General features: G+C 41.8%; 1 protein-coding gene across 2 annotated transcripts in view; it reads left to right on the top strand.

The window, feature by feature from the left end:
- SEMA5A (semaphorin 5A) overlaps positions 1-23495 on the top strand; it is a 484391-nt gene that overhangs the window by 152889 nt on the left and 308007 nt on the right. For both annotated transcript variants that reach the window (XM_063085994.1, XM_063085995.1), the window contains exon 3: positions 10770-10970. In XM_063085994.1, the coding sequence (XP_062942064.1) occupies positions 10847-10970 (124 nt within the window). In that variant the 5' untranslated portion in view covers positions 10770-10846. The remainder of the gene's footprint in view (positions 1-10769; positions 10971-23495) is intronic.

The following is a 23495-nucleotide window of genomic DNA, read 5'->3' as shown; positions in this document are numbered from 1 at the left end:
AAACAAGGGATGGTATCTTCAGGACAGCAAGATGGCCCTGGGTTTTGGGGCCAGGGACTTAACCTGTTAAAAAGTTTAGGTCTTTCCTTTAGCTGTGAGACCTCCTTGAGTCTTGTCTCTACATCTGCAAAATAGGAAGGAATAATAACACTTATCTTACAGATTTATTTCAGGAAAATAAGAGATGTATGTATACAGATTATAACCTACTTTGCATTTTTTATATTATTCTCTAGTTAGTACAATTTTTTATTTTGATATGATATGTCTCAGTAATTTTTATTTTATTGGGGGTTTCTTATTTTTGTTTTTAATATACTCACCAAAAAGTACTAATTAGTGCTCTTGAAGTCTGATTTAATTTGTTGTTTTTTTTTAAGACCAAGGACTGTGACAGATTTGAATGAACTGAAATGTGCCAACTTTGACATGTCTGTTCTATTGGGTCTAAAGATATCTTCAGATATACATGTGTCATTCCCAATTAAAGTCTGAAAACACTAGACCAGGGGCCTTTTCACTTAATACTCTTGTTTGTCTAAGTGTATTAGTAGTCTGTTATTTGTAAATTTATCTGATCATATTTCAAGGTATTTATATTTTCAACCTAGAATCATTAATAAATGTATTTCTGCTGTGAATTGTAATATTCCCTTCTCTTTGTCCTTGATGTTTCAAGTAGTTCCAGTGAATTATGTGTGCTGGAATAACTTATCCGAACCCCTCAGGGTTCATACATTTGGTTACATCTTCCATCTGCTTTCTTGTTCCCAGGCCCAGGAGACCTCCTTTTTTAAAGCCTGTCTGCCTATAGTAATCCCTTCATCCCTTTGACCATTAATTGGAAAATTATGACATTTAGAAAGGACATTTCTCAAAACCATGGGAATCCTTATATTTGGGCCAGATGTTAAGAGAATTTTAATAGAGGGATAAAACATCTGTGACAGTGAATGGCAGAGTCACAGAAGAAGAGGGAACGTGAATAGCATTTTAGTGGGAGCGTAAGTATCGTAAGGAGGGTAGAGAGGTGTGTGTGGATTTGCATCCTAGTCTCCGTTAGTTTATTTCTCAGGTGTTGGTGGATTGTCTATGCTATGTTCAGTACTGTCCAGAGACTGAGTTTTCCTATAGACTTGTTTTAGAAAGAGGCAGATACATAGGTGATTGTAGTCAGTGTGATAAAGGCTATAGTAGAAATGAGTTTTAATGTACAGTGGGGCCAGGTGGGGATGGGGAAAGTAGGAAAAAAAATCAGAGAAGTCTACTCAGAGGTGATTCTTAAGGGTTGTGCTAGAGGCAGGGAAACCCACCTCAAAGCAGCTAAATTGCAGAGGAGAGAAATAGAAGAGGTTGGTCATGGGGGAGAGGAGGGCATGGATTCTAGATATGGGCAAGGGAAGAGTTGTCAGGACACAGTGACAAAATGAGGGGCAAGCTTTGGGAAGGAGGTGGTGGGCAAGCCGTTGGCTCTGAGTGAACGGCGTCGTAACTTGGAGAAGAAGTCGGCCCGAAGGAGACAGTTGGTAAAGACACATAATGAGGTCCCCTTTAGAGCAGGTATCTCTGGCTTATTTCTATGAAGACACTTATTTGATTGATGAGTCTAGATTATATACAGAGGTCTGAGAGAGGCTTCGAGATTGGGGAGTCAACAATTTTTACAAAATATGTAAAATCATGGAGATGGGAAAGATGGGTCTCTGAGAGTGTGTGGACTGAGGAAAAATGAACTTTCAGGAAAGACTGGAGTATAATTCCATTTAAGGGGAAGGCTGAGAAAGAAGCGTTCTGGATGCAGCAGAAATGCAGGGAGATTAGGGAGTTACAGGACCAGGGAAGAGGGTTTGGGGAGAGATTCAGGAGAAAAGGCCAGTGGTCACAAATGCCATGGAGATGTCCAGTTGCATAAACTCAGGGGATCTGGCAGTCAGGAGGTGAGCAGTGATGCTGAGCAGACTAAGGACAGGAGAAGGCGGTGTTCCTTTCTCCCCGCTGCAGTGGCATGCTCTTGCACGTTGGCATGGACTTCAAACCTTGTAGCTGACAAGAGAGAACATGGTACTCCCAGTCCTGCCCATCTTAACTAAAAGCAGTGAGAGCTATGCATAGTAATTCATTCCGGGAGAGTCATTTATAACTTGAATGTTTTAGTGCATCCATATGAGCCTTGAGGAAACGTCTCCAGGTAAATCCTTTCAAAATTGCCCATATAGTTATGTTGCCTTGGGGGCTCTATTATTTAAGTATTTTTTTTTTTCCTATTTCTTTCTTAGAGAGGGCTCTTGTTGGTTTAGCTAACACAGAAGCAAATCGAAGGAACTCTCACTTAATTTTAAAACCTGCTGACAGATAAAATTAGTATTGCCTTTGTGTAAATAATAATTTTCTCTAATGGACTTCATTTATTTTTATTCTTCCTCCAGGCAATCTGGAGCTAAAGGAGGGGGAGAAGGCAACAGAGTAATAACAATTCCCTTTGAAGAGAGAGATAAGATAAGGTCACTGGAGGTGAACCTTTATTGAAATGTATGAAATAGTTTAGTGTTTGCTTTTTTCCATTTTATCCCATGAGGTCATCTTAGATAGCCATAAAATTCCAACTTATCAGAGTTCAGACATGATGAAAATCTATGGGTAACAAAGCCAATTTCTTATTCAGTTACCTGAAGGTGGCAGCCAGTGGTGTTTCTGTACTTAAGCATGATCAGTGTTTTCATTAGCACACTCCTGAAAATGTTTCACTAATTCATTTATGATAAACCTCTTTTGGCTGAGGCTTGGCAGCCAAGGTACATGGATTAAAACAATATAAAAAGGATCCAAGTTTTAAAAAATGTACATAAAAACTGAAGATGAAATATGTTTGGTGAACATCGTGATTCTCCTTGTAGACGCGATATATTAATAAGAAAACTTTAATTTCACACTATTTTCCAAAGAATAAAATGTTCAGTGATTGTTTTTGAAAAAGGTTAGAAGAATCTATTTACTTGAACACTGTGCATTAACTTACGAGTATTGTTTTATTGATTCTTCATTTATTCCTGTTTCCTGCTCAGTGCCTAGAATTTCTGCTACTGCTGCAAGGTAAAGAGCACATACCCATCTGCTGCATTCCTGCCAGCCCTGAACATGCCATGGGCTTTGATTCTCCTGGTTCATTGATTCCTGCTTCCTTGAACACCCTAACTTGAACCCCTTCAAAAACTTCAGCTTCTGTCTTCTTCCATCATTTTTCCTTCTCTGTTTCCTAAGACTTTAATCCTACTACTGTCTCATAATTACCAAAAGAGAGATTTTTACTTGTCTGATTACACTAAGCTGTGACCAGGAAGTGTGCCTGTCCTGGAGTGCTGTGCCTTGCCATAGACAGCGCCCTTCAATGTGGCCGTCTGGATTAATGACCCCACCCGAGACACTGCTGTTTCTGTGTCGTGGGTTCGTCCCTTATTATTTACTCCGGAGACAAGACTGTATTTTTGAGGGTGTTTCAGGCCACCTGGTCTTGTGATCACAAGTGTGTGGTTTCACAAGCTTGAGCAGAGAGGCCAAGATGTACAATACGAAGAGCCAGGGGGTAGCAGGACCCATTTTAATGTGCCTGCCACTACGCACTTGACCTTACATACACCATTAATCTGTCCAAGGCTTAACTTTCCCAGCTACAAAGCGAGTAGAGAAACTAGATGATTTTGACCTTCTCTTTCACCTCCCGAACTCTGGGAGTCATTGACTCATTTCCTGTCTCATGTGTGCCAAGGGACTAAGCCACTTCACAACGAGGCTTGCTCAGTGACAAGGGATGTGTGCATTACAAATGCTAAGTAGGGCACTGGCTCTGTTATTTCTAATTCGTTCAGGCAGCCAGGTCAGCTTGTTGGAGCGCATAAACTTGGCACTAGGACTGTGTGTTCAACATGTAGATTGTTTACAATAAAAAGAAGTCAAAATGCGTAAACACGAAAGGTTATGTGACTGTACAAAGCAACCTTTGATGAGCAAGCAGTGAAGTGGCAGGTGACAGCCACTCTGGTTGTTACTTCGGGGTCCCCGGAAAGGAGCTGCCCCCATTGGCTGGGCCACTGTGTGAGGATGGACTTGGGCAGGTGTGGGGCCAGCAGCGTCAGCACACATGTACGTGAGTGTGCAAGGCTGGGCCAGGGGGGCTGCGGGGCTGGCTCTGCAGTGCCAGCAATGGACATGGCATTGGGTGGAGCCGGGTCACTCGAGAAAGGGCCTTCTCTGGAAAGCAGGGCAGGAATCCTGAGAGTGTTTGAGTGGCATCAGCTGCCAGCTGTGCAACAGAACTCATATTTGGCTATGCCAGGGCGTGTGGGGAACAGATTAGGAGGTTTGTTCGGATGGTGGAATGATTCTTCAATAGTTCCATGGCTTTCGGTTTGGGCGGGGACTTTAGTCTCTTTCTGAGCAGTTCCTCTGATCCCCTGGAATAGGCCCAAGGGATGGGAAGATCGAATGCAAACATGAACGTTTCAGATGCATCCCCTTCTCCTGCAAATCCTGGTCGTTTGTGTTTCTCATGTTACCATAAATGGTAACATTTTGTAATGAAGAAGTAAACGAGCAGCAATCACCTCTAACAGGGGAATCTGCCCTTTGGTTCTGGGGACCACAGTGCCACGGGCATTTGTCGAGCACAGCTTCCTGAGACTCTCTGAGGCCACCTCACTGGGTCAGCTCGCTCCTTGCTCACCCAACTTCTTTGTCCTCTCGCCAATGGAAGTGTCCTTGATGCCATCAGGTTGGAGGTGAGACCATGAGGGCTACTGTGGACTGAATTGTGCCAACAGATCCAGCCATATCCAACTTTATAGGCTGTGGCTCAGAAGAAACTCAGCCACCCCTGAAAAAAAGTGCATTAAGCTCATGTCGTATCTGTTTTTATTAATAACTGGTTAGATACTGTTCCCTAAGCAAAACTCCTTGTGCATGCTTTCATTCTTTTGATTTCTTTTTTATCTGTGAGCAGTTTTTTCTTTTTTCTTTTTTTTGCTAACAGGAACAGTTATTTTCTGTCCCCTATTCAGTTGCAGTGTGGGCGTGAATGGGAAATGTTATTTATTGCACAAACACTTATATACAGAGTTGTGCTTATTTAGATTAAGCTTGTATAGAGATCCTCCCACATCAGGAAATGAAAAGGAAGGCTTCTGGGATTTTGAAGTAGATGCAACAAAAATGCTTATATTTTGTAGCCCAAATTGGCCTTCTGTGATGAATCTTTATACTGACAGAATCATTTGTTTCTTATTAACACACCTAATATGTTTTTAATTTTCCAGAGGTTGTAGGATGAATGTAGAACAAGTTTTATTGAAATTGATCATTAGAAAATTCCTTTATAATGTATTTTCCAAATGTAGCAAATAGTTATAATTAACGTGATTTTCATTCTTATTGAAATTTTGCTGAAATGACTCAATTCATTTGGATGATTTATATAAGCATATTTTGAATAATTTTCAAGTGGTAATAGGTTATTTATTTGTAAAGAAGGAGAGGTATTTTGATATATATATATATATATATATATATATATAAATCACAAGTTCTTAACTGGCACAATTTGGCAGTGTTTGGAGACATTTCTGGTTGGCATAAATGGGGGGTGGGGATGCTGTTGGCATCTGGTGGGTAGAGGGCAGAGATGCTGCTGAATGTACAGAACAGCCCCCAGAACAAAGGCTTATCTGGCTAAATGTCAGCAGTGCTGGGATTGAGCACTAAAAACCCTGGTATAAATGTGTTCCCCCCATACTGCTCAGAGGCGAGAGCACCATGATTCCATGGAAGATGGAATTGCTGAGTCCAGGAAGAAGGCACCTGCTATTTAGAGCTGAACTTATTTAGAGTAAACTCCTCTTCAAGGAATTAGCCTTGCATGGCGAGATGCCCAGGAAAGCCCACGTTTCTGCATGCAGACTTTGAATGCCCTTCCCTGTCACCTGACTATGATGACAGTTTACAGTAGGTTTATTTTAAGGAGAAGGTAACATGTTATAGTCTGAAAATTATAAACCTCTAAAAATTACCTGTGCTTATTAAATGTGCTTCCCTCACATGGTAAACATGTAATTTTATTTCATCACCATTGAACTGCGTGTTCCGTTTTAGCTGCTCTGTCACCGGATGTGGCACTCCCTTTTCTCTAATCGTCACTTTGCAAATCCCGGGGAAAGGACATTTTGGGCACTTGTGTTATTTTCCTTTTCCTTTCGTTCAGGAGGCAAAGAGTCAGAGCTGGGATTAGAGTACTTGGCTTATGGTAAACAAAGTACAGTTCCAATTGTGACTAGGTCTGTAGCAGAGGGGATTCTGTGTTGGCTTGGGCCTGGCATATTGAAAAACCATGTGCAGGAGAGGAACTTGCTCTTAGCCCCTGGTCGACTCGAGCTCAGTCTTGGAGATCGAGAAAGGGCAGTGCCCCAGTCATCTCCAGGTGGACGGCTGCGTGGTGGGAGCTGACGTGTCAGTGATGCTCTGTGGGTGCCAGGCATGGGAGTAAGTGCTTGGCATCATGCCTACCGCAGAGAACTAGCACATCCTGGGACTTTATTGTTATTTTCACCATCCTTCCCATATTATCTTTGCCATCACTGACTTGTTTTGACATAGAGCTGTAATAATCTACCTGCAGCCTTCCTAGAGGTGGACTGCAGTGAGTGCTCCAAACCTTCTTACTCTTAACAGAACTAAATTACATCTAAAACACCTCTAACAAGAGTTATTCTATTTTAAGATACTTCCTTTGATAAAAGTTTATGTCTTCAGTCTCAGGTCAGGAAGATAGGAAAAAAGATGGGCTACTTGCTGTATTTTCCTCTAGACTGGTGTTTTAGAGTGGCCTCCACTTTTGCAGACTGTGACTCATTCCGCAAGAGTGAAAATCATACTTTTATAACCCAGAAAAAATTAGCCTGTGTGCATCCACTGTCTATTTCTGCACTCTGCACCTGGGCAGGGATTATGGACTGTTGGGTAGATGAGCCTCTGTCTCCCTGTTTTCCTCTCCATTCCAGCCCCACCGTCATACTCAGTGTCTTTCGTTCCCTCAGAAGTCATGCTCTCAGCTGTCTTGCTTTGCAGACTCTTCACTTGTTTGCCTACCCTGAACATTTCAATCAATGAGAGCATTCTGGAATCCCTTACACTCTTAGGGACCCCAACCTTCTACCTGCTCTGAAGTTCTTAGTCCTGGTGAGTCCATAATTGCTGCTTATTGATGTAGTAAGTCCTAACCGAGTGCTGCTTGCTTCTTCTGCAAATCCATACATGCATAGAGAGCTGGGTGTGCAGTCGGCACTCAGTAAATATTGAATGAATGAGAGACTCTAAACTGAGCTGTACCTTCAGGCTTCTAGTTAGTTTTGTTCATATTGGTTCAACTCCTGGGAAACTCATTCAAATGTTTTCTACTCTAATAAAAAAAAAATTCATTATTACTTCTTTATCCTTTAGAATTCCTTTTCATTTTCTTGACTCAAAGTATAGAAACTGGAATTTGATGCACCCCCAACTTTATGTTTTCTCCATCTTGAAATCTCACCATACATTCAAATACCTACTCCTTTTTAAAGATAAGGACTCTTTCTTTCCTTTCATTAACTGCTTCCTTTACCGGAACACTAATAGTTTCTCGCCTTGGTTTACAGGGGAAAGGAGATATCCTTTTATTTTTTTTCTGTATCCTAAAACTTTCCCAACTTTTATCTTTTAGTGCTCGTGTGATTTCATTGACTCTCTTTGGTTACCTAGCATTGAAGGTAGCCGTGCCTGTTCTGTTCCACTTGCCTCGGACCATTCCCTCCTTGGTTCCTTGCTGTGGATTCTGTCTCCTGTTGTGCTGAAACCATCTCCCCAAGTTGACCGTGACTGTCTGTTGGCTGCAGCCAGTGGCCTTTGCTCTGCCTCATTGGGATGCAGTTGACCACTCCTCTTTCTAAAACATGCTACTTCTACATTGCTCCCTAACTTGACCTTTAAGTTGCTGTAGTCCCTCGATACTCCTGTCTGTGTTCTCTCCTCTCATTTACAGGTGGATACTTTTTTTTTTTTTTGTCTTTTTCGTGACCGGCACTCAGCCAGTGAGAGCACCGGCCATTCCTATATAGGATCCGAACCCGCAGCGGGAGCGTTGCCGCGTTCCCAGCGCCGCACTCTCCCGAGTGCGCCACGGGCTCGGCCCAGGTGGATACTTTTTTGATTACTACCTCTTAACAAACACAGGTCTCTGGCCTTTTTAGCCGCATGCTTCCCTTGCATGAATTTCAACCACATTCATGATTTTAACCATTCAAACATAAGGAGGGCACTTCAAAAAATTTGTGGAAAAATAGAATTAAAAGAAAATACATAGCTTTCCAAGAACTTTTTCAAGTGTGTGCTATCTCTGATTTTTTTTTTGTGAGTGCCCAACCTGAGTTTTCAAGTTTGCTGCATTTCCCTCAATATTCATTTAGCATCTTAAACCCAATATGCAGAAAAATAAATGATCATATTCTCATGTAAGCAAAATCTTTCTGTTGATTATCATATTTAAATAAATGGCATCACTATTGTTGAAGTCACATTATCTGTCTTGAATTCATCTGTGTGTTCCCAAAATTTAGCAGATTAGAACAACAACCATTTAGTATATTTTACATTTTTGGGCTCAGTACTCAGGAATTTGGCCAGAGCTCCATCGGGTGATTCTTTTGTGCTCATGATACTTACTGAAGTCACTCAGTGAATTTCAGCATTATTCATGCATTCGGTGTCCTGGCAGGGATGGCTGGGAAGCTGGGCTCAGTGGGACCTGTCAACCAGAGCACCTAAAGGTGGTCTATCTCACACCGCGGTCTCAGGGTAGTCGGACTTCTGACCTGTTGTCTCAGTGCCCCAAAGAACGTGCTCTGAGAAGAAGAAACTGCCCGTGTTGCCGGGCCTGGGCTTAGACACTAGCGCACCCTCCCTTCTGTGGTCTTCCCCTGAACAAAGCAGTCACAGAGCTGACCAGATTCAAGGAAGGGAGCAGAACCCCTGCTCAGTGGGAGGAATATCAAAATCTGCAGCCATCTCTAATTTGCCGTGCTTTCCTTTACCCACATTTACTGTGTGTTGTGTTTGCCTGTTTCCTCACGTTGACACCACCAAAGTCACAGCTTCATTTATTTCTCTTCTGAACAATTGCTGTGGCTTCATGTGAACTTATCCACCTCTGTACTCTGCCCAATTTCCTATGTACACTATTGTGAGAACAATTAATATTTCTTCTAATGTTATCATACTAGGTGTTTTATAATAGAACACCTGAGGCTGGGTAATTTATAAAGAAGAGAGGTTTATTTGGCTTACAATTCTGGGACAGCTGCATCTGGCGTGGGCCTCAGGCTGCTTCTACTCATGGCGGAAAGTGGTAGGCAGCCAGTGGGTACAAGCAGATCACATGGCCAGAGGAAGCAAGAGAGACAGAGAGGAGGTGCCAGGGTCTTTTAAACAACCAACTCTTGTGGGAACTAATAGCGAGAACTCACTCATTAATCCCCCGTCCTCCAGGGAGAGCACTAATCCATTCATGAGGGATCCGCCCCCATAACTCAAACAGCTCCCAACACTGCCACATTGGAGATCAGATTTCCACATGAGTTCTGAGGGGGACAACACAGCCAAACTCTATCACTGTGGTAGCTTATTGTCTAAAAATAAAGACCTCACACCTTAGTACAGTTTGTCTTCCAAATCTTCACTCTATGTACTCTCTGAGCTTTTCCTGCTATTCCCTTGCATATTTCCTGGGGTCAAGTATGGCACACCTTTCCCAAAACATGTCACATACGCCTTTCTCTTGTGCCTCCAATGTGCCTTTTCATCTTCTTCCCTTGCGATAGAGATTTCCTTCCAGAAATCTCCACCTGTTGAAAGCCTCTTTATCCTTCAGCCTTAAATTCAGATATGCACTGCTCCTGGGCCCATCCTTAATCTCTTTAAGTAGCAGTCATCTTCTCCCTTAACTCCCGCGGCACTCCGGCTTCTTTTTAAGGGTTTCTAACAGCTTGGATGATAGTTATTTTACAGGCCTATCTTACTTGTCAAGCTTGTTAATCTTTTAAATTGTTCACAATCTTTAAAGTTTCCCAGCTCCAAGCATAGTACTTTTATTTCCCCCAGTAGGTGCTCAATATAGATTTTATTTGTTTCACACTTTTCTAGTCAGAAAGTTTGCACCTGTAAATTCAAGGGGTTAAATTTACCAAATATGGACTATTTTTCAGAGTCAGGTAGCATAACACGAATCATGTTATTGGTAAAAGGCAATAGTTGTGGCCTTACTAAATAGGCCTTTTAGATGTTAAAAAGAGATGGACAGGGATTTGTAGGGTTTCCACATATAGATCTATGTTCATCAATGCAGTGAGGACCAACTCCCGAGGGAAAACCAGTCGATGATCACAGCCGTGAATCTGTGTTCCTTAGAAGTGACTGTGATGACTCAATGGACCTTAAGCTCAGCCGTTTCTCCTTTTATAATAAATGGGTTATCTCATAAAATTATTGGGAGAAAGAGAGGTCTGTATTGAAACATACACACTTACATAGACTCTGAAATGTCACCTAGAAAAAGATGTGTTTGTCTGCACTCTCTAAGCTCCTTTTTGTCTCCACAAAGTATAACCTTAAAGTTACTCACGGGGCTCTACCAGAAGACCCTCCCACTGGAACACCCGAGCTCACTTTCATCGGTGGTTCTCTTTTGTGTGTTGTAGGCACCTTCCACACATGCAGAGAAGACGAGCTTCTGGTTAGAAGACGCACACCCGGAGTCGAAGGCCCCTTGCCCACCATGAGGGGAACCTGCGTCATCGCGTGGCTGTTCTCAAGCCTGGGGCTATGGAGACTCGCCCACCCAGAGGCATGGGACGCTTCTCAGTGCCAGAGAGCTGAGCACCCAGTCATCTCCTATCAAGGTAAGGAACAAGGTGCTCTGATTGCAAAGCCACCGTGTGAATGAGCATTCTATCCTTAGTGATAGCTCGTAATAGAGAAGCCATTGCTCCATTATTCTGTGATTCTTCTCTTAGATGTTGTTTAAAATAAAGGCGAAACCCCAAATTCTCCATCACGTGAATTTCATATCTAGAAACTGATAACTACTTCAAGAAAGACCCAAGATAGAGGTTACCATGGGTAGAAAATCCCACTGTTGAGGCCACCGTTAGTTAACAGGTGCTGCAGGCCTCTTAGGTATTTGTGCCTGGGGCTAAAAATGTAACCTACAAAAATAATGACAAAACCAAGTAAAAAAAAAATTCTTTACTTTATTATCTCCCAGCAAAGCCTAGTCTTAGCACAAAACTTATCCCTTTTTCTCTATGAAGAATTGGCTTAATGTCTCAAGTTTCTCCACAGATCTATAGGATTAATGGATTAATCTGTATATCCACTTGTTTATTCTTTTATTCATCACAGTTTACTTAGGGTGTTTGAGGCATCCAGGGTGGAAAAAAAATAGTTTTTGTCTGTCATTCTAAATATGATTTATCACACATTGTATTTTAGTAATTCATGCAACAGATAGCTTTATATTTTGTTATTTTTTAAGCCTTATGTCATGAAAAGTTCTTATAGAAAAATAGAAAGAATCGCCGAAGAAACACCCAGCCCCACATTTTTCAATCTGTGGCCCATCTTTTTTTCATTCAGATTCCCACCCACACTCCATTCCCTGCCCACCAAAATACTTTGAAGCAAATTCAAGCAATTATGTAATTTTATTGGTAATATTTCAGTTTATAACTCTAAAAGATAAGGAATTCACAACACAGTGATCACACCGAAATGAAGGAGCAAACAACCCCAGACAAAAAACAATTTCATAAAATTATCAACCATCCTGTATCGACAGATTGTTGATGGTCTCATGAATACCTAGGTATTTTTTTATTAACCATTGGATTCCATCAGTTTCTAGATGAAGTCCATATACTATATTTGGTTAATATTTTTCTTGAGTCTCTTTTAATCTTTTCTGTTTATTTATTTATTTATTTTTGTTCCCCTTGCAAATTAATTTTTGAAGAGACTGAGTTTCCCCAAGTCCAGATTTTGCTGATTTTGTTCTGTTTGTCTTGTTCAAATGTTCCTTTGTCCGGAATATCTCTGTAAATTTGTAGTAATATCATGACACCTGATTAGATTCAGGTTTAAATCTTTTGTGTTGCCTGTATCATGGGTGGTTCTGTGTACCTCCAAGGGGTACCAGAGGATGTCTAGTTGTGAATTAGCAGGCATTAAAGATCAGTGTCTAGATCTACCAATTCATTCAGGGGTGTAAAACTGGGATTTTCCAATTTTATTATTGTTTCTTCATTTGACGGTTAGAATAATTCTATATGAAATAACTTTCCCTCATCAAATATTTGAGTATCCTGAAGGTACAGCTCACATCGGAAAGGCAGAATAAATGCTCCCCCCACCCCCACTTCTGCCTACCAGTTTTTTTTTGTTTTTTTTTTTTTCGTTTAAAGGACTAGTTAGAGGGCCGGCTTTTGGCTCACTTGGGAGAGTGTGGTGCTGATAACACCAAAGCCATGGGTTTAGATCCCCATATAGGGATGACCAGTTAGCTCACTTGGGAGAGCGTGGTGCTGACAACACCAGGTCAAGAATTAAGATCCCCTTACCAGTCATCTTTAAAAAAAAAAGAAAAAAGAAAAAGACAAGTTAGTTGGTTCTCTAACATCACCCAAACAGGACTAACATGATGTTATGTTTACATTTTTCTTATTTTGATTATTAAAATCATTATTAATATAGGGATTCAACATAATTGAGGTTTTTAAACTAGCTTTTATCTTTGTAGATGGTGAAATTGTAACATTTTAAGACCAGGGGAGCCTCTAGAGGTTGGCCTTGAACTTTTGCTGACACCACCCAAGCCGTCTTTGAGATCTTCTTTACTATCTGGGATAATGGGATAGTCTCACTCCTTTTATCTATTTCCTTCCGTAGACTTGGGAATCACCCATTTCTGGCTGCTTTCAGCACTATATGTGCTCACAGTTAGGTCTTTTTAGTGGATAGTGCTAAGAAAAACATTTAAAAAAATAAAATACTTTGTAAACTCCTCCTTTTACTTTCAGCTTGTTGGGAAAATTCAAAGTTAATTCTTTCAGTAGCTTGTTTTGCCTTTAGAACAGAACCTGCTTATTGTATCAGCTTTACTGATAATCAACTGCTCGCACTCCCGCTTTCGTAAATGTGCTTGCTTATCGCAATGACTACTGTACTGGCTACATGAATGCTGAGAAAACGAAACTTAAAAGAACCCCAGAAGAGTCCACCTATATAAACCCATAAGACCTAAACTCAGGGCTCAGATCTTGGAGCACTTGCTCATCTAGGCCCACCCGTGTTATAAAATACCTGACTCTCCAATCCTCTGAGTGCCAGCCACTTCTCTGTCAAGTCCATTCCATAACAAGCTCTGGGGGTCTTAAACTCTTTCATCTTATGTCTCTCCTTTTTCTTCCTATGCATGGAATCTTGAGCCTCTGAAGCCAACTAATTCTTCCTTGGCCTTTTTTCACAGTTCACAGTAATTTTAGAATAACAGTTCCATGCAACTGTAGTTGCTCTTGACTATTGAGAACCAAGCCTTTAAGATGATTTTTTCTTCTTTTAGTTCTCAGGGTATATATTTCATTGCTGGATTAAAGCAAAATTACTGCTTTAAAATCACTTGAAATAATTTCTTGCTGTGTGGTTATGTACCAACCCCACACCTGGTTAATTTCACTGTTTAATTTTAGTCTGGATTTTTAGAGAATCTCAAAGTTTACATTAAGTTGTTATGTAGTGTTTCAAAGTCAAATTAATGAAATGAAGTGTGTACAGAGGACTCTAGTTTTGCTCCTGTTTTCTTCACCATGTTTCTCTCTTTGAATTTAGCTAAGGATTTGCTTATTTTTTATGTTTTATACTTTTTGTAATATAAACAAAACAGTATATACACATACACCTATACATATAAGTATATATTCAGTTTCTCTTTTCTTGGATAAAAGGTGGTATATATACAAACTTACCTCTGTGTAGCATTTTTTGGGCATAATAATATATCCTGGAAACTACTCCCATAGCTCTCCACTTTGAGATGAACCCTAGTCTACTCAACAGCTATTACCTTGTTACTCTTCTCACTGTGTAACAGAGATTACTCAAAGCAACATGAATGCAGTGAGGAGCCCGAAGGGACTGCACCTCAGCAACTCCTCTGACAGAAGGAGAAAACTGGGTACAGCCTGGATTCAAAGTTAGCTTCTGTTTTTATTGTAAAAACAATGAAGTTTCACAAGAAAAATCAGTTAATTCAATCATTTCAAAAGGACACAAAGATATGGACAATGTGACAAAAGTTATCTAGAGCTAAGTACAGCTTAAACAATGGAAACTAGTAACTTCATTTAAATTAACAAGGGGAAATTCCAAAGTACAATTTGTGAAAAGCTAAATTGATCAGACTGTGATCATTATCTAACCCAAAATATAACCTCTCCCCAAATGATTTAAGCAGAAGTTACATTCTTGTGATAATTGTCTCTAAAGTTTCCACCAACAAACAGCTTTTCCTTAGCAAACATTTTTTTCACATTTTTCCCTACAGCAATTCTTTCAACATCTTTTAACAGCAGTCAGTATGTTAAATAGTCAAAGTACATAATCCCATCCCTAAACAATGATTAGAATTGATTAGATGGGCTTTGCCATGCTATCTGTGGACTTTTGTCCCCTGGCCAGAGACTTTTCTCTCATGCATGCATTACCTAAAAACCCTATCTAAAAATCAGCTAAGAATCAGCCTATATTGGATTAGAATTGATTAGATAGTCTTTGCCTGCTGGCTGTAGATTTTGGTCTCTTAATGGAGGGTTTTTACTCCATACTTGCATTAGCTAAAAACCCTATTCTAAAACTCAAATGAGAATCAAGGTTTCTAACCTTCTGCAAACAACTCCCTATGAGAGATGCTTAGATTATTTTCTGTTGTTTGGATTTTTTGTAAGGGTACCATGGAAAGATTCCTAGCACTGGGATTTTTGGGTCAAAGGTTAAATGCATGTGTGGTTTGGCTGGATGCTGCCCAATCTCTCATGGTTAGCTGCACTATTTTGTATTTGCATCCCCCTGGATACAAGTCTCCCTTTCCCTGTGGTCTTTCCAGCAGAGTGCGCTGCCAAGCTTTGGGATTTGGGCCATACTCATAGTTCATAAGTGGCATCTCAGTGTATTTTTAATTTGCATATTGTTAATTTTGAATGAACATTCAACAAGCATTCAGTAAGTGCCTACTATATACAGGGTCTGTGCTAAATATTGAGGTGATTGAAGCAAAAAGCATAGTCTCTGTTAAAAGGATTCAGACTATTTTTAGGAAAGTGCACCAAAAGGGCCATTGCATTATATTCTATCAAGGGGCCCAGCAGGTGTTGGGCTTGGATGCTGTGGAGCCCAGGAGAGGGGCATCGAAGGCAGACAACTTGGGCTTTAGGAGGGTGGTTGAGGAATGTTTCCAGGATGAGTCCCAAATGATCGTCAGAAGGTGTTTATAAGATTCATGGAGGGAGTGAACAGAGCAGGTGATAAGCCCTTAGGTGAGGGCGGGGATCTTCAGGTCCTGGCAAGTGTCAGGGACTGTGAGTCATGACATCTTAGTGTAAGTTGTGGAGGAGGAGGTAAGGGGTGAGGCCAGTATGGTTAGTGGGGATTCAGTAATGCCTGGCATCAAAAGGCATCTTGAGAATTTCATCCTCTCTTTGGAGGATGGCAAAACGGTGGCAGGGAGAGCCCCTGCTGAGGCTGCTGCTGTGATCAGAGGGAGGAAGAACTGAGGCGGGGAGGGGTGGCAGGAATGTGGATAAGTGGGTGGATTCCAGAAATCTGCAGGAGGTGCTGTTGATGTAGTGGATGTAAGATGGGAGGGACGAGGAACCACTGGGTGCAATCCCTGTGTTCTTGGATGTTGATTCCATATGGGATCAAGAAGGGGACTGTGATGATTTTAGGTTGAAAAGGCTGAGTTCCTCTGAGCCATGAGATGGAATTATCCAGATCAGCGCTGTGCATCATGGAAACCAAGAAGGGGGGTGCTTCTCAAGAGGGAGGTGGCCGTCAGTATATCCAATGGCTCAGTGTTCAAGGCGGATGTGGGCCAGAGGGTGATGTGACAAACTTGTCCTGGTTTGCCTGAGACTTTCCTGGTTTTAGCACTGCAAGTCCTGGAAAAACCAGAACAGTTGGTCGCTGTATTAGTCTGTTTCTGTTGCTTATAACAGAATGCCTGAAACTGGGTAACTTACAAAGAAACAAAATTTATTTCTTACTGTTTGGCAGGCCACGTTCCAGGTGGGCACATGTGGTGAGGGTCGTCTTCTTGATGGGAGCTCTATACAGGGTCCTGGGAGACCAGGATGTCACATGGTGTGAATAGCCTGAGCAAGAGAGCTAACTTCTCACTCACTCTCCTTATAAAGCCATTGGAACCACACCCATGACAACCCATTAACCTATCAACTCATTACTCTGTGAATGGACCAATCCATTCACAAGGGCCCAGTCCTTGCCATCTAGTCACCTCTTAAAGGCCCCACCTTCTATCACTATATTGGGGTTTAAGTTCCAGCATGAGTCTGGGGAGACATTCAAACCACAGTAGTCACCCTCTCAGAGATTGTGAGCCATGGTATATTACTGCTATAACAAATCACCACAAATTGGGTAGCTTAAAATGACAGAAATGTCTTCTCTCAAGTTCTGGACGCCAGAAGTCTGAATCAAGGTGTTAGCAGGGCCGTGCTCTCTCTGAGCTCTCTAGGGAGGAATCCTTCTTTGCTTCTTCCAAGCTTCTTGTGGTTGTCAGCAATCCTTAGTGTTGGCTTGTAGACGGTCACTCCAGTCTCTTAGTCTGTAGTCTCATGGCTTTCTCCCTCTGTGTCTGTGTCTTTTTGTCTTCTCCTCTTTATAAGTACACAAGTCGTATTGGGTTCAGGGCTAACCCTAATCCATCATGAACTTCAACAATTCATCTGCAAAAGCACTATTTCCAAATGAGGCCACATTCATAGGTACCTGGGATTAGGACTTCAATATATCTTTTTGGGGACACAATTTAACCTGTAACAACCAGCATTTATCAGAGCAGTGCCGGGGGAAGAAATGAGATGGTGATGGGTGGAGGGCTAAATGGTGGAAAATTAGATGTAAAAGGAGAGAACAGTGGTCTCAGCCAGCAGGGACATGAGGACAGGGAATGACTTTTAAAAGAGCATTACTTGATCATCCTTAAATGGTGATGGGAAAGAGCCAGATGAAGGAAAAGGCTGAAGAGGGAAGAGGGGGGGAGATAATTGGTTGGGCAGAGTCCCCAGGGCTGTGGGAGGGGATAGGATACTGAGAACAGGTGGGGTTAGCGTATAGGAAGCAGATTCCACCTCCAGTGAGCCTGGAGGTAAGGAGGCCAGGGCATCCAGGATGCAGGAAAGGTAGTGGGTGGCAGGGGGGGGTGGCCTTTTGGGGGACTCTGTCTTGGCTGAGAACAAGTAGGCAGGCTGGGGCCAGGAGCATGGGGGCTTTAGGAAGGAAGTTCTGATCTGAAGAAGGGAAGAGACTGTTGATCAAACACACACGCACTAGAGTCCCTGTGGATGTTAGGAGCTCAGCAGTCCTTGAAATGGCTCACGTGACACCTGAGCAGGTGGCCACTGCTATATGCCACATGAACACTTTTTTGGAAGGCAGGACTCTACAAGAAAGTTTGAGAAAGTAGAATGAAACATCGATAAGGTAGAGATAAAGAACTGGATAAACTTGAGTTTTAAAATCTTGATTTCCACGTACATTTACAATGTCATGATTTAGCAGTATATATTGGATGCTGAAGTAACGTCTTAATGCAACTAAGCACGTTTTTGTCAAAGTCTTGATTTGATTTACCTGGCTAGGCAGTAGATGCTGGCAGGATCTTTTTTTTCCAGACTTGGTAAAATGTTTGCTGTTGTGGGCTCCTCCTGTCTGCGGAGTTTCTCATGTAACACTCTCCAACAGCTTGTTGTGTTTGCAAGGTTACTTCCTTGACTGCATGTTCTGGAATATTTATCCCCAATTGTGCAGTGGCTGCTAAAATACTCTGAACCATTACAGATGCACCATTCACACTTATGTCCTTGTCATTTGATTAAACGTCTGTTCCAACAAAGAGGGGAAAAACAGTGACCCTTCATGACAGCATGTTTCTCAGCATGCTTACTGAGTCTCATAACCAATGCTGAAATTACTTTTAAATGTTTAATGTCTACTTAAGGCGATAGTGCCATATTCTGCTTTTGTGTGTTTATTGATTAAAGTTTACCCAGCATGCCAGCTATTTAGAGACCAAGCTCCAGTTATAGGAGTTGGTTTGGGGGCCATCTCACATTATGTGCAGAAAATGACCACTGGACGGTGGGTCATGCTTTCCTCAGTCTTCCTTCGTCTTGGAGCCTTAATGTCAGGAGTAGTCCGGAGGCTTTCTTCAGTGTCTTTGCTGGCGTCTTTAGTGTTAATGCCTAAGGTTACTCCTGTCCGTGGAATCAGGCGGGCTCTACTCGCAGGGCCCAGAGATCTTTATCTTCAACTCCTTGGTGTTGGCCTAGACTGTCTTCCTACTTACAGGTTCACTGACTATCCTGAGAATTGTCTTGGAACTTATGAAAGAGCTGTCTGGACGCTGGACAAAGGATTAGCAACATTTGGCCCCAAGAGCTTGGGAAGGGCATCGAGGGAACTGAGACGGCTCTTCCAGCTTGGGCCACCGCTGGCCTGGGCTGGGGAGTCACACTTGGCTCTCTGCTGTTGACACTAAGGACCTTGTGTTTAAACAGCTGCCTCTATCCCCACACACAGTCTTAGGACACGGAAGGAACCTTGATTGAAAGTGGCCAGTGCAGCACTTTAAACTTGGGTTCTATCGCCATACCCGGTTTGAATGGTTATTTTCCACGGGTCCTATGTTTTTCTTTTGAGTCTGTCATTATGTGACATTATATATGTGTGTGTTAGAGCATGGCTTTGCTGGACTGTGTTGGCTCTTCTTCGCTGGGTGCCCCAGCCCCTCACCCGCTCTGGGAGGCTCTTCCTCTACCACTCTCTAAAGGGGCCGTGTACCTGTTTCCTGTTGCCCAGGTAATTGCCATTTCTGTCCACTTTCCTGCCTCCTACCACTCTCTCCTTGACTTCTACACAGTCCCTTGGGTCACTGGCATTGCCTGACCTGCCACCTGATCTCCTTGGGGCTGGAGAAGGCATAACCGGGGCAGCCTCAGTTACCCTCCAAGGCACAGAAAACTGTAGCCTTTTAGAAAACAAGGATGGGGATGTTGGAAGGGCCAAGACAGCCATTTCTGTACCAGGATCCATGAGTGTCCCATGCTCTGTGTGTGTCCCATGGCTCCATGCATGTCCCATGGGTTTGTGAGTGTCCTGCAGTGCTCCATTTTCTCTCTGGGTTTTGGATGTCTGGTGTCCGACATGCCAGGCAGTCATATGGGGCCCTGGCCTGCCTGGGTTTCGTCTCTTCTATAGGATCCAGGACCCTCAATAGAAGATTTTTAGAGTTCCTGTAAGATTCTAGAGATTTCAGAGTCTTTGCATATAAAAACCTTGGGTAAAATTGCTTCCAGTGTTTCTCTCTGTTCATGCAGCCTCAGATCTGCCATTTTGACCTTTAGAAATTATAAATATATGTGATTGCATGATAATGTCCTACTTTCTCCAAGAAGAAATTAGGAAAATTTATTTTAATTAAAAGTAGATTGTGTGAAATTAATTTTAATATTTATTTTTAATATTTTCATAGGAATCTGAATAAAATATAGTAAGACACTAGTAACAGTTGAAAACTGCCTTGAATTCAACTCTTTTCCTTGTAGAAACTAAAATTTACATAAACCGAATGTGATTCTCTCTTGTTTCACAACAGGATATGAGTTCTCATCTTAAGAGTTTACTTGAGGAGGACAAGTTGTTATGGATCCTTAAAAAGCCCTTTGTTCCATAAATAATTTATCTTTTGTTACCATGCATATGACTGAATGTTTTATATAATATAATGTCAGAATCACATGGGCAAAATATTTGAACGTATTTGCAAATGAAGCAACTAGGGTATAAGAACACTGCCTGACTTTTACATTAAAAACTGCATTTGGGGATACATTTTAGATTTTAAAGTATTTTGCTAGTTTTCTATCTGGAGAGATGGGCTATTAAAAATTACGTAACTTTTCAACTCTATAATATAGTTATATAATTATTATTCACAAGCGCGGGAAAGTGTTAGAAGAAAATGCAGCATAAAAACAGTGCATTATCCATTGAGTTAATTGATTCTAATACCTAGATTGGGCTTTTATGTTATGGATGTTTGGTGAGAGCTGAGAGGGTCCCTACTGTATTTTTTTTTTTATAAATAATAATTAGGCTCTGATGAAAATTATTTCCTGAGTTTTGAAAATTATTCATAGTTTTCATATTACTTTTGTATTTCAGGGCCACTATGAAATAACTTATAGGATTGAACATGTATATTTTATCTTCAGGTAGAATTTCAGTTTTTTTTTAGTTGATTTGTCTCAATAGGGAAATAATTTTTATTATTTTAAGACTTCAAATGAATTGCTTTATAAGTGGAGTAGTTCAATGTGATCAAATTAAAACAGAATAAGAATTTGTAAAATTATTGTCAGGATTCTGATTTAAAACAGTGATTTCATTTAACTTCAAATGCTATATTATTGTATTTTATTCTTCTTTAAGCATGTTACAGACTTTCTAAGCATTAAGTGGGCAATTCATCCACTTCTCACACTGAAGGTGGATAAAAATCTTGTCATACTTATTTTATGTATGTAGGAAGAATTGGAGATTTAATATAGGGTGAGTAATGTTTTAATCAGGCTGTATTTTTCTTGGATTTTGTCCTCCAGTCTTTCACTAATATCAGAGCAAGGCAATCATGGTTATGTTTGAGAGACGAAGCTCTATGCCAACTCCTGCACACAGCAAGTCTGAAATTTCTCTGTTACCAAAGTGACGAAGGAAAGACTACATTGAGGTTCCCGAATTTTATTTAGTTTGTCTTCTAATTTAATCAACACTTTAAATTTTTATTTTCTAGAATGTTTTTTTGTTTTGAGTGAACAAGGGCCAGGAATTACTCTTTAATTTCTCTTTTGCTCTCTGAATTCCCTCATACGACTCAGGGCCAAGTCTGATCACCTGTGTTGCAGGAGGCAGGAAGCATTCTTACTTATCATCATGAGCACTGCTGGACTCCTGTCATCCACCGTGACCTTGTGTGCTAAAGCACCAAAATGCATGGATTCCTCCAACCCCAGATATAACAAAGTCTTGGTAACACTAATTGACCATTCCCTCCTTGAAAGCACCTGTGGGCAGCCTGTTAGATAGACTGCAAACCCTATTAACTGAAATCAATGAAGCGAGACCCCAACGCCAGGAAGAGCTGAGCAGAGTGCCCCTGGTAGCTCTCAGGAGGTGATTATGATGGTCATTTTCATTTGTATTTCTGATTTTTGTACCACTCGATTATCTGGCTTCAGCACACAGAGTATTTTATCTTCTTCTTGTTTAAAGGTAGAAGCAAAGGTCCAGTTCATTAGTAATCCAATCAATATCTATTGAGTGCATATTATGTGCCAGAAATTGTTTTATTCACTGGGGTTATCCCAATAAGCAAAACAAATATATATATATCCCAGCCTGCACTGAGTTTACATTCTATTATGGGAGACAGACAATAATAAGATGATAGGTTACAGAGTGGGTTATGGAGTGAGAAGGACTGAGGAAAAATGTAAAGCAGGGAATAGGTTAAGTGAGGGAGGGGCTTTGCAGTTTTTATCAGGGTAGCCAGGTGAGTCTGGCATTTACCTGTGGCCTCTTAGTCCTGCACCTGCCTGTTTTTGTTCTGCTCTGTGAGGATGCTCAAGGAGTCAGCAACTTTTCCCAGGCTCCTGAGCCACGTGGGTTCCCGGTAGGATGTGTGAATGGGAAAGACCAGCAGGAGCAGAGATGGCTGGAGAAATAGAGATCACCTGTCTGCCTCCGCAGCGTGGTTGAGGAGTGTGGGGATTCCAGCTTCCTGCAGCTCAGGAGCAGGCAGTGCTTTTTGGCAATTCCCACCTGATTCACAGCTACTGTAAAAGACCCTAGAAGCAGGGACAGGCTCGTGGGTTCCAGCTTGGCTTGTTGGCAGCATCTCATCTCTGTGTGTCTCACTTTCTTCTCTCTTTCCCAGGCTCTGTCTTCCGTTCTTTTGCTTTTCAGTTCTTAAACATCTCTGCAACATTTTCCCTACATTAAATTTTCTCTATCAGAACTACCTTGGATGATTTCTGTTTTCCTGACTAGATCATGACTCATAAAGAAGGATCCACTGAGTCAAGACTTAAAGGAGGTGAAGGGGCAAGCCACGTGGGTAACTGGGGAAAGAGTGTTTCAGGCAGAGGCAAGAGCAAGTGCAGAGGCCCTGAGGTGGGGGTATGCTTGGTAGGTCTGAGTAACAGCAGGGGGCCAGGAAGACCAGAACATAGCAAGCCGCAGGGGAGAGTAATAGAGGTGAGACCAGAGCTGTAGCAGGGGTCAGGCCCTATAGGACCATTAAGAATTTTGTCTTTTATTGTCAGTGAGATTGGAAGCCACTGGAAACTTTCGAGTAGAAGGATGGTGTGATATGATATGAATTGAAAGGGTCACTCTCGCTGCCTTGCTGAGGATAGACTGAAGGTGGGTGGGATACAGGGTAGGAGACTAGTTTGGACACTGGCGAGAATTCCAGGCTGGAGAGGGTGGTGGCTTGGACGAGGATGTTAACTGCCGATGTGGGAAGCAGTGGCCATATTCTGAATATAGCTTATTTTGGAGGTGAATTCGTATGTGCTGTGAGAGAAAGAGAAGGGCAAGAGTGACTCTAAGGCTTTGGGTTTGAACACCTGGAAGGGTAGAGGTGTGATATATTGTGATGAGGAAGACCGTAAGAGAGTCACTCTTGCAAGGGGCATCAAGAGCTCGATTTTGGACACGTTAAGTATGGGACGCCTCTGTGGCATCCAAGTAGAAATGTCAGCTAGTCAGTTGCATATGCAGGTGTGGAGTTCCGGGGAGTGGTCTTAGCTGGAGATAGACATTTGGGAGTTATTCGCATGTAGATGTCATTTAAAGCCCTAAGACTGGGTGAGATCTCTGGGGGAAAGAGTGTGAATAGAGAAGACGGTGATGAGGGAGTCCTAGAGCTGAAGTTTGGAGAGATGAGATAATAAATAAAATGGAGAAGGGATCATGAGAGATATCCTGGAAGCCAAGTGAAGAGTGTTCCTTTCACAGTGGCCTAACAGGCCAAAAACTAGGGACGTGGCTCTGATCACCAGAAAATGGGA

The sequence above is a fragment of the Cynocephalus volans genome, chromosome 2, assembly GCF_027409185.1.
Source record: "Cynocephalus volans isolate mCynVol1 chromosome 2, mCynVol1.pri, whole genome shotgun sequence".
In the NCBI taxonomy this organism is placed as follows: Eukaryota; Metazoa; Chordata; class Mammalia; order Dermoptera; family Cynocephalidae; genus Cynocephalus; species Cynocephalus volans.
This window is presented reverse-complemented; position numbering and strand designations above follow the sequence as displayed.